Source organism: Argiope bruennichi, chromosome 7 (assembly GCF_947563725.1).
Source record: "Argiope bruennichi chromosome 7, qqArgBrue1.1, whole genome shotgun sequence".
Classification (NCBI taxonomy): Eukaryota; Metazoa; Arthropoda; class Arachnida; order Araneae; family Araneidae; genus Argiope; species Argiope bruennichi.
In genome coordinates this window covers 112,604,348-112,616,975 of record NC_079157.1, presented here as the reverse complement: position 1 = coordinate 112,616,975, position 12,628 = coordinate 112,604,348, and the positions used below count along the sequence as shown (strand labels likewise).

Below are 12,628 nucleotides of genomic sequence, written 5' to 3'. Positions count from 1 at the left end.
AAAAAATCTGTATCTTCTGTAAAATTCCTTTTTAATCCAGCCAAAACTCAGAATATTCTCTTCAACAAGTAAGTGTTTTTTTTTTTTTTTTTTTTTTTTGTTCATTTATTAAAACTATAAAAATTTGTTTAAAAAAAGTAAGTAAGATACATTTATTATTGATATACGATTTTAGAGAGAAAAAATTAATTGCCTAGAGCAATTCGCTGCTTAACAAAATAATGACGGATCGAGTGGTTTTGGGCAATCAAAGGCTTGTCATTCAATGATGAGAATTTTCACTTTGTGGATAAAGTGTTAGTGTTGTGTAATGACCTGAAAGTACTCGATGAAACTGCCTTAACTGATGGTCCCAAAAAGTCAATTTTATGAAAGAAAATGCTTGTTATAGAAATATCTGACAACGAACAAAACATAAATTTTTGAATTTGGAATGACGCTTGTGAGATCCTTCTCTGAAGAGCAGTCCGCTTATGAAAACTTGATTTCGGTTATACATCCTCAGGTTAGTGAGAGGTGGAAGTTTAAAAAGTGCATCTTCTTCATTTTATTATATTTCCCTAAAATAATTCGGGGTCCACCTAAAATATATCGAAATGGGACGATATGCTATTCTAGTGGATAAGGAGAAAAATGATCCACATGTGCATAGCTTACAAATTTTCAGTGCGTTATTCATTTAGAAGTGGTACTGTACAGAGAGGTAAAAGAAATGAAATATTAATGAAGTAATGTCATTTTCTAAAGCCTAATATGATGACTGTCAATCGTCTGTAGAAGTTCGCAGCATAAGAAACTACAAATGTAAAATAAATAGAATTGTTGATATTAATCATAAGATGATAAAATTCTTGCCAATTTTATTACGATATTATCATTCCGGCATTCAGAATAGCCGAAAACATCGTATAAATATCATAGAATATCTTTTGCTGAAAGGGAGCTCCAAGTTGCGGCTTTTGTAGGTTATGAATAATTTCTAATTAATAACACTTATTACGTTCTATACAGTTTTGACTGATTATGGCGAATACATAATTTGAATTTTAAAAAAAATTACTATTTCCTTCACTTTTCACCTTATTTGCCCTTTCCTTTTTTTTAAAAGTTTATATCTTTGGGCTGCATGCTGAGCTCAGCATTTTCTTTTTCTCTAGCGTCAATAGATTATAACCATGAAGCAAAACCCTTCTCTGCTGATTATTCTTGCCAAACTATCTGCTGCTGCTATTTAATTATCGGTCCAGAGAAAGCTTTGCATTATATATCAGTGGATAATACTGAGACGGGAGGCATTTCATGGGCAGTCCTGGGAGCTTTTTATTCCCCAACAAAAGTAAATTGCAAGGACTCTTTGTTGAAAAAAAAGTATTTCCGTAAGCATTTATGGCTTCTTGTTTTTAAGATTAACTTGATTCGATAGATCGAATTGGACCATTTTGTAGATTTGAATTCTTGGCTCTAGAGTTGTAATTGAAAACGTGGCTCTTTAAAACAAGCCTCTCTTTCAGTATAGTATTCATTGCTGGTATTTATGATATTCTGATATTGCTTGTAGAATTATAATTCATCAAATTTCTATAAATACTTGTTCTTATGAAATAACCATTGTAGACCATCTTAAATTTGAGGAAGGTAGTTTGCATTTTTTCCAAAGATTTTATTGAACCTCAGCAAAAAGGAAAGAAAGAAAAAGGCAGTAATTTAATTTAGCACGAGGTTCTGTTTCCTTCGATTAAGGAAATTGGCAACATAGGTTTTATATCGTGTGAAAAACGTAAACAAGAGTATGTCGCAAAATTAGCAGAACAATGTAGCTGTGACATTGTTCCATAAAGATGATTTAGTATCTTCTTATTATCTACCATCCTACGGCTAGGAAATTTATATTTCCCATAAACAGAACTTTAAATATGCTGCTAGAAACTGAAAATGATACGAAATTGTCATGGCGACGACTACATTTAAGTCGAGCGAAACTCAAAGCTTCAAGCAGAACTTCGGCGCTTTTAGCTGGTTTTGCAATGGTAATATTGTCTCTAATTATTTAAAACGAAAGAAACCATTTGAATTCCACATGTTCAAATGCAATCAGTCTTAAATTAGTTGAACTTTGAATGACAGAAATTCATATTTGCTTTGAAATCAACCTATTATTTGCGCTTAATAATAGGGTATACCTGCACCTTATTCATCTTAAAATATACTAAATGAAAATTTACAAAACTTGTCACTCTAGAGTAATGTGCTTTTATGATGAATCTACTACATCGTAAAACTTGGCTTTTTGTGCGTTTAGTGTAGTTACTTTATTTTTATCAAATCGGAATTCTGTGGAAATAAAATTAAAAATCATAGCAAAATTCCAAAAGAGGGAATCAAATTTTTATAGAACATGTTATGAAATATTTTCTCACGCTGAGGCCTAACTAACCAAAAATCGGTTTCGATATATGTTGGTTTGATTAATAATATCAAATTTAATATACTTTTTTTATACCATTGCTTCATTAAAATTATGTACACATTTGTTTATTTTGCAGTTTTAATAAAGTATTTATAAAAGTATTTTATGATGGTGACTTTTTTTAATATCATTAAAAAGTTTTCTATTAGCATGATTATATTGTTGTTTGTTAGATACTGATGTCATCTGGAACTATTAAAACAATATTGTAATGCCAAGTTGGTAAAAAATTGCAGGTTTTGGGATGTATAATTACAACAACTGATGCATTAGAAATGAAATTTTTCTGTTGTTGAATCACAGGAAAAATATGTTTTGTTTTTTTAAAGGTATGCTATATTCCACAGATTATAGGTTAATTATGTTGATCACTGTCATTATGTTGATGACAATTTAAATTTTATATGATATTGAATTGTATTAACATCTTTAAAATTGTAGGTTCTTATGATGATATATTAGAATTCTTTGATTGGAGTTTTCAAATCATTTTTAGTTTATGATGGAGACAAATGGTTAGATTAATATTTCAGATAATTTTTAAGTAATTCAATTCTATGACAAGCATAGACATTTATAGCAATCCATGCAAAATAGCATAAATTGCTGTAAATGTATAGCATGAAAAATGAGACATTAAAAGTAATTGCTTGTTTTTTTATACTTTTGAAACGAAATAAGTAATTACTCCATATTTTAGGGGAATTCTTATCTTATCTGGGATCAAGCCCCTGCAGAGATATTTACTGTAATTAAATTTTATGAGGCATATATAAAATTGCATATTTACACACACACTCATAAAAACTATCCTTCCAACCTTGAAAAACTGCTTAAAAGGAAAGAGAATTAGTTTCACTAAGGAAAGTGAGAAGAATATAATTTTTTGAGGCTTGAGAATATGATGAAGCATTGATAAAATGTAACATTTTATTTTGGATAGAAAGTTATTTTTGTTTTTCATTAAAGTGAAATGAGTTTTGAATTAATATAATTGCCAGTATTTGATTCATGATTTGATGGGAATTTTTTTTATGAATTAAATATTTTTTAAATCTTTAAGTGGGAGGGTGGCTAATTATGCTTAAAAGTAGTTGTGCTATTTGTTATGAGAAGGGAAATAAGTATAATTTATTTTTTACCTATTTTTAACATAATAATAATTTTAGTTTGTACCATGCAATTTATTTTTTGCAAACTGTATCAGTGTAAAAATTGTATAAATAGAAAGAATGCAGTACTATGTAGGATTTTATGTAGATATGAAAATCAACACAAAATTACTTCTGGAATACCAGAAATTTGTGAAGAAAGCTCTTTTGCATTTTAATTATTCAAAAATTAAAATTTTAATTTTTCTTCATATTATTGCACAAAACTTTTTTTATATTACTAATATTTTTTATACTATTTATTAAATTATATTTTTTCCTGTAGTTTTTAAAAAATTTAACAGGTTTTTCAGAATTGATTTTAAAATATATTTGTAATGGTGCTTTTTATTATTGTAATGAAATTCAAACCTAATTTGATATTTTAGCAATTCTTTGCTTTTATCATATTAGAATTATGATATATATATATGTATATGTAATGATATTTAAAACTTTAATTTCAATTCTAAATTAATTCCAAAAATTTCATCGTAATTTAGCCCATATCAAAGTCATTCTAAAATATTCTCTTATTTCCTCATCCCATTCCACTTTTTCTATCTAATTAATTCAAGAGAAGCTTTGTAAAAATGCTTCAGTCAGTGGTTCCCATGATGCGAATGAAAGGATAAAAATTGCTGATCTAAACAAATTCTTTTTTCAAAGATCCCTGTGTTTCCCTTACTTGTGATTGACATGTGTCAGAAATCCCTATCAGAATCTTAATAGTATATTAGCACTGTGGAAAAATATATTCTCTATCGATATCTCATGTTATATAAGACAGGGGATAATTAATTTCTGGCTCTTCCCTTGCCTAATCTGTTGCTGTGAGTATATGTGCTTTGTCTGGGTCTCTTGTAAATAAATTATGCCTTCCCAAGATGGAATAAAGCGAATTTAAAAATGCAAAGTGTCTTCAGTGCTTGTCGAACTTGCATTCGGTTTCACATAAAATAATTACAGTGTATACATATATATATCATAACTGTAACATTGAAAAAGGCAAAGGAGTAAAAGATTGATGAATATATATAATATATTTTTTTGGATATTAATTAAAAAGCAGAATTTTATGGGTGATGTAATCAAGTCTGAACCACCATTGTTCTTTGATGATTTTGATTACAAGTTTGAAATTTACAGAGATTTTAACTTGAAAACTTTGTTTTTATAATATGCAAGCAAATGAATTGTTAAAAGTACTATTGTTTCAGTTATTATTATTGTGAAATTCTATTTCAACTAATAATACTAAAGCATTATTTTAATGATAAATTTTTCTTTTATTTATCTATGTATTTTATAAATTAAAATTCTAAAAAGAATTTCCGTTTCAGTACTTGAAGATTCTTTTTATCATGCTGAATTTTATAGTTGTTGGCAGGTTGATTGTCAGTTATTTAAAAAACAACAAATAGTCTTAAATGAATGCTGAAAAAAAAAATTGTATTGGTATTAGCCCTAATTCACCTTTTTTTATATGTGAGGTCATGTTTAATAATATATGTTCATATTTGATATTAAAAATTTATTATTTAAAATAATATTTATAAACTGAATAAAATGCAAAAGTATTTTTTAGAGAAAATACTACTTTCATTTATTTTTATCTGTGGCTAGTATATTGTTGTATGTTATAATGATCAAATCATTATAATATTTATTGTAAAAATTAATTATTTATTATGATTATTATATTTTTTAAATTTTTTTTTATTAAAAATGTTTTGTTATTTTTAAATGACAGGTTGCAATGGTTGAAATCCAGCTTAGCCATGATGTGCCTGAAGAACTCCTAATAGCTTTCTGTGTGTGTACCACTTTATTGGTTGCTGTACATATGTTGGCTCTTTTGATATCTACATGTATCCTTCCCCATGTTGAAGTTGTTACTAGCACACCTTGTTCAATCACAGAGTCACCTCATGAGAAATTGCATTATTATATTGAAACTGCTTGGGCATTTTCTACTGTGTTTGGCATTTTATTGTTTTTGCTTGAAATAGCTCTTCTCTGTTGGGTGAAATTTTATGAATATAGTTTTGCAGCTGCTTGGAGTACTACTGTTGTATTGATACCTGTAGTTATTCTGTTACTGGCTTTTGCTATCCATTTTTACAGAAAATTAGTTGCCCATAAGTATGAACTATCTAAACATGGTTTAAGGGAATTGGAATCATTGGCCAATCGTCTTCATAATGATAATTCTGACAAAATATCAGATCATTCTGTTCTCACTATCTAAAGGAATCCAATTAAAATATTAATTCTGAAGAACTTAACCTTATACAGTACCTTTTCTTTCTTTCTTTTTTTTTGTATAAATTTTTATTTTGTCATATGTTATGGGTTCAAATTTAGAAATTTCTGTTTAAAGAAATGCTGTCTTTAAATAATTTAGATGTTTATTTTTTTTCCAGGTGTTTTTTTGACTCATCTATGTGATTATGAAATAGTTACTTATTTTTTAGCACTCCTTTTTTTAAAAATCTGAATACATATTTTTTATTCAAAAACTAATTATATGCTGATAATGTTCTGTCAGTCACAAGCACCATTTAAATTCCTTCAGAGGCGATATAATTGCTGTGATTACAATCAAGATTAGTAATTCTGATCTCAGTGAAGATCTGTTTCTATTGTTTAAATAAAAAAAATGGAATTTTTAGCTGTTTGAAGCCTAAAGTATGTATGGAACCTGATGTTACTGTAGGATGTCAGTGGAATGGAATGCTTAGATTAATATCAAAGCTTTATCAAATTTTAAAAAGTAATTTAACATTTTAAAACTAATTTAACATTTGTCATTAAAATAATTTTTTAGCATTTTATTTATCTTATGAATTTTTTTAATGTTTCACCATAGAGTATAAAGATCTCAATTTTTTTTTTAATATCTTGATTTTCAGTTATCCTTTAACATTTCATTTCTAGTTTGTGATTATAAAATCAACTACATGATTATATTTTAAAGCATTTTTTTTTTAAAATTACATTTGAGTCAGATTTATTTATTTTATAAAATTAAGCATTTAACAAGCTAAGAAAAATCATGAGTCTGAATTATGTTGAAATAAAATTGCTAAACAGCTGTTTATTAAATTATCCATTTTTAATCAACATAACCAGTCTAGTCTTTTTAAAGTAATGACTATTTTTATAATATATTTTAGGAAAAATGATAATTTATTTCTTATTTCATCAAATGCATATTTATTGCTTTATTTTCAAAAAATTCAAATGCAACAATTGAAATTTAAAAATTAAGGAGATGGTATGAAATATATATATGTATATAGCATGCTGCCAATGCATTTTGTTGTGTAGAAATACAAAGATAAACTGATGCCATCCGTCCATTTTAAATAATCATAATTAGAATGCTATTAAATTTATACACATCCCTTTCTCTGTGAAATTTGGGGATTCAACAATTTAATATTTTATTAAGAATTTTAAATGGAATTATATTTTTTAGTCTTTTTGAATGCAATTCAAACGTATGTTTCCAGCCCTGTGGTTGCTTTTTTGGTAATGTGTAGAGACAAAATGTGTGTTGTGTATGTATTTTCTTTTGCTTTTTATTGTCTGATGTTGCAATCTATTTATTAGAAAGAATCCATGCAATACACTTGATCCATCTTATTCTGTCTTTGCAGTTTATGCTCTGCATTTCTCAATCACACTTAGTACTTTTTTGAAAAATGTTAATGAAGTAATTTGTTGTAATATTCTAGAGCTTTCCCCCTTGTTTATGTTAAAAAACTTTTTTTTAATGCTCCCAATGATATATAAATAAGTTGGAAAGTAATTTCAAATGATGAAGGGTTATGTTAAATATTAAATTCTTGTAGCTTTTTTTGAAAAGTTTTATGAAATGTTTCAAGTCAGGATGTTCTGAATTATTTTTGAGATCTATGTTAGCCTGTTGGCAGAGCATTTGTTTCAGGTATGAAGGTTTATGAATGCAGTATCCAATTATTTCACTAAAAATAATATGTCATGTTCATGGAACTGGTGCTTGTCAAATATATTGGGGTGAAAATATTTTATGTTTGTCATTGTTTGGAACTTTTGTATGGAAATTCTCGATTAAATGTTACTTTTATCATGTGTCCATAGTTTTAAATTCATATGAAAATAACCTCTGTGATGACTCAAAATAATATATTTAACTAATTTTATATAAATAGAACTGAGCTATGCATGTTTAGTAATATTGAACAGGAATAAATATTGACGCCCTGCTGAGCTAGGGTTCATTCATATTACCAGAATATCTTATGAAAAGGAGAATAACAACTCTACTTTTCTAAATTTTTTTCAGTCTTCTTAAGTGGATTGTTTAGTTATTATGCTGAACATTGATAGTTAGTGACATTTTAACAATAAAGTGATTATTTGTTCATAAAATGTTATTTTTGATATTTTTAAACTAATTTGAAAAACATTTTTAAAGACACAAATATTTAAAAAGAAAAAGAGTGATTAGTTTTTGGTTAATATTAAAATAAAATGAATTTTATAAATTTTTTTAAAATGTTGTGCAAACAAACATGTATAAAATGTACAATGTATGTATATGTACATAAAATATATTTTAAATATATATATTGTTGATGAATTATATTTTGTTGGTCAGAATTTTGAGAATTAATAGTAATATATGTCTTTTCTAGAAATATATTTTTATTTATTTCTGAAAATATTAATGAATTATTTTATTATATAATAAGTTCATTTTTTTAAAAAAAATCTCCCTATGAAGCATTTATTATTTCTATTTTTATTATTTAAAAATTTTATGATTTTATCTTTATACCAAAGATTAATATAAAAATGTGTTCATTAAAGATGTAAAGAAATTCGTTGGCATGTGAAGATGTCTCAACATTTATATGTTTTTTAATGTACAAATGTAGATACTAAATTAAAAAGCATGTATTATTGCTTTATATCTATGCTGTGATTTTTTTACACATTATTCAACTTAATTAAAATATATTAATAGATAATTTTATGTTCAAAAAATAATTTTTAGGTTTCAGAAGTTTTCATATATATATATATATATATATATATATATATATATATATATATATATGTTGTTAGATAAATTTGATTTTATATTATTAATTTGTAAATAACAAATGCATATTGATTATATTATGCATTATTAGTAGAAAATTAAAATCTTATGTATCTGTTATTTTAAATAATATTTATTGTGAATTAGTATTTTAGAATCTTTATATTTTTCATATAAAACACTTCTTTTATGGACCGTAGCTCATTATTTTGGATATAAAAAAAAGTACAATGCATTTATGAATATATTATATTACATTTGTTAAAGATAATAAAATTTAAAAAAAACCCATCTGTATCAGAAAATCTGGAATGGGGGGGGGAGGAACGGGTGTTATTGCAGTAATAAAGTGGGCTATTGTTTGATTTGAATTCACAAAATGTTGCTATACTGAACAGCATAGTACTTCTAGTGCCTATGCAAATTAATGCCGCATGTCACCTTAAAATAACTTACCTACTTAAAAGTAATAAATGGATAAATTAATAATAGCTTTAAATAAGCTAGTGTATAATGGAACAATTTTATAAAATTTAAAAATGACTTTTTAATTTAATTTAAATTTAAAATGACTTTTAATCTTCCATTTACCTAAAAGTAATAAATTTTTAGTAATGCTAATTGTATAGCTAATAAACATAATAGAACTCAAACTGATTTTTGATTTAAAAAATTAGCGATAACAGAATTAAATATTTCAAACTGTTTTATTTCATATTTCTTCTTTGTTATTATTGGATTCAGTATTCTTGTGTTTTGTACTTCGGTGCATGTTGTTTAATTTATGCTATTGTTGCTGTTTGTTATAATCATTGACAAGTGTTAAAGTCAATAACATTAGTTAATTCTATATTCAATAATATTATTACTGTTATAGTGAATAAGAGGTATCAGTGACAATCTTAATGTTATGCTCTATGCAATATAAAAATATCAAAAGAATTCTATAAAATGAAACAGAATTCATTTTCAGCTCTGGGATTTATCACACAAAATATAGATTATTCATGCTGAATACTGTTCAAATAAATTAAATAGTTACGAATACATCACCCTTATTCAGGACTAACTGGGTGTATTTGAACACTAAATGGTTTATGTTGTCATCTACAGTTGTCAATGATTTCAGACTTAATATTTTAAATGTTTCTTAGTTTAGAATTTTGTCACTATATAATACTATCGGATATTAATTTTGTTTCCAAAAAATCCAAATGGATATAAAATAATGTATTATATTTTATGTTGCTAATTTTCTAAATTTTCTTCTTGAATGATAGATGATCTTCATTCTTTTCTTTTTCATTTGAAATTATTTTTTTATAAACTGTGCATTTAAATTTAAGTCAAATATTTTCCCCTCAAAGCTATGTTTTAAAATTTCAATATGATATTTATTATGATTGTTCAAATATAGTGCTAATCTATTCAGATTAGAAGAAAATTCATTTTTAATTCTGTTGAAGACTGTTGTTCATAGTGCCTTATATTTAAATTAGAAAAAATATTTTGTATTCATAAATATATTTTTATATCAATAAAATAAGTATTCAATGACAAATTTGATGTTTTATCATGTTTCAGTATCTCTGTTGTGACTTCCTTCACAAAATGCAATCCAGTAAAGGAGAAAAGCCTTTATTTATTTTATTTTATATCTAAATAGTGAAATAGAAGAAAAAATTGTCAGCATAGCTAATTTTTAAGGTATTTCTGTTGAATTTGCTTCTTTCTAAAGAACCACCTAGCTGTCAAAGGTGATTATATAAGAGCAGACTACATAATTCTTTCATTTCTCCACAGTAGCTATTTTTAAATTCCCCCCCCCTGATTTTTATTAATGATAATTGTAAGTCTATCCTGAATATTGCACCTATTTGAATTAGTATTAGTTGAATGTGAACCGAGGAATTATCGGGACAAATGAGTTTTTCTGTCATAACTAATAGTTCTACATTATAACTGAAATTTATAATCTAACAATATCGGCTGTGTCAAAATAGTTCTCCATTTAAATCGAGTAAATATTATGATGGTGACAGTCATGTTGAATAAATAAAGTTAGAATACATTTTTAGCAAACATTTATTATGAGCCGACTTTTATGATTAGTTGAATAATTTGTTTGGATTAAAATTTTCAATTAAATATTTTGTGTTGCTTTCTTTTACTGGCTTCCTCAGTTAAGTATTTTAAAACTTCAAATTTTGATATGCATGTAATGCTTATTATTTTAGAAGTCTTACACTGCTCTACTCATTGTACAATGTATCTCCTTAATTTTCTATTATCTTAACTAAAATTTGAATTTGAAATTAAAGCGATTAAACTTACACTATTACAAAAAGTTTCTTGCTGTGACTATTTAAAAATAGATGTATTTTGAGAATTTTTCATCTTTGTTTAGTTGTGAAGCTAAAATTCAAAACGTTTATTAAAAGCGTATTTTAAAGAAAGACATGACGAAATAAGTTGTATCTTCATCAACAGCCGAAGAACTCTCCGGGATGAAATAATTTGTAACAAAAGTGAAAAACCGATTACAATTTTCTTTGAAACAAAATACGTTGTTGCAAAAAAAAGTGTGAAGTATTTTTAAAAATCAATTCCATAGTTGCACAGTTTTATCTACTTTCATAGATAAAACTGCGCAACTACAAAACTGGCATCATTGGCAAGATTTTTTTTTTTTAATTTTAAGATATTATAAAACTTTATTGTGCAGACATATTTTTGGCAATTTTAGGAAAAAAGTTAAAATTTTACTCAGTTCAAATTTTAATAAAATTAAACGAATAAAATTCAATAATTCAATGAATTAATTTCAATTAAAGTAAACGAATTTCAATAAAATTAAACTAATAAAATTCAATAATTCAACGAATTAATTTCAATAAAAGTAAACGAATTTCAATAAAATTAAACTAATAAAATTCAATAATTCAACGAATTAATTTCAATAAAAGTAAACGATTTTCAATAAAATTAAACGAATAAAAATCTTTACAATCTCAACCTCCAAAGTGCATCTGTATCAAGAAGCGTTTTTAGGTTTAAGGATATGTCCTCTAGAGTACCAGTACACCATTTTTCTTTATTATTAGTAAGGAAGTAGCTAATTAATACTAAATTTCGAATTCCTAGGCCTCATTATTGGGAGATGCGTGATAAGTCGGCAAGTGAATTGCATTTCACTTCTGTATGCATAACAGATGTGAATAGGAACACTCAGCGTTTCCGGGACGGGTAGTGTACATGCTGTGGGGACTTAGGTCTTTATTGATAGCTGATTGAGGGAGACTGATGTTCGATTTCTTGCCAACCATCCAAAAATTCGCCAAACTCCGCCAACTTGTAGAATACAAGAAATAGTAACAAAGTGTACTTAGGATTGCGATAAAGAATTGTCAAAACTGCATTTATCGAAAAATCGTCCCAAGAAAATCAGCTGATTGACTCAGTGGGCACTTTATCCGGCTATGATTGTTTCGTTTCATATCAGTTGAATATTTTGTACCATTACTATCATTCTTCAAGATCTTTGAGAAAGGAATTTCAAACCTTAAATTGTGTGATTCGCGTTGAACCGCTTATCATTATACCATTTCTGCCTGTTGTTTCATTGTGCTCATAAACTGCCAATTAGGCTCTGAAATTGGAACATTAATGCTGAATCTGAAATGATGCAAAATCCAATAGCATGAAAATGAATGGTAATATGATCATAAGTGAGATAGAATATTGTGTATATTGGATTTATTTCTTATTATATCTATGATCTCATAAAAGGGTTGTTTACTTATGCAATTGTGAAACTGATCGTGTTTTCTGGCAGGTAGAACGCTGCTGCGGACAGATGAAAAAAGATGGCTCAGTGGAGGTAATGATCTGAAGGAAATGTTTTTTTACCCTCCT

At 26.5% G+C, this 12,628-nt stretch overlaps 1 protein-coding gene across 1 annotated transcript; it reads left to right on the top strand.

Annotated features, from left to right (window-relative positions):
* Window positions 1-1,749: 1,749 nt before the first annotated feature.
* Window positions 1,750-8,667, top strand: LOC129976436 (calcium release-activated calcium channel protein 1-like). Its single transcript, XM_056090005.1, has 2 exons — window positions 1,750-2,027; window positions 5,372-8,667. Exons 1-2 carry the CDS (start codon window positions 1,914-1,916, stop codon window positions 5,867-5,869), a joined length of 612 nt encoding a protein of 203 aa, XP_055945980.1. The 5' UTR covers window positions 1,750-1,913; the 3' UTR covers window positions 5,870-8,667.
* Window positions 8,668-12,628: the final 3,961 nt, after the last annotated feature.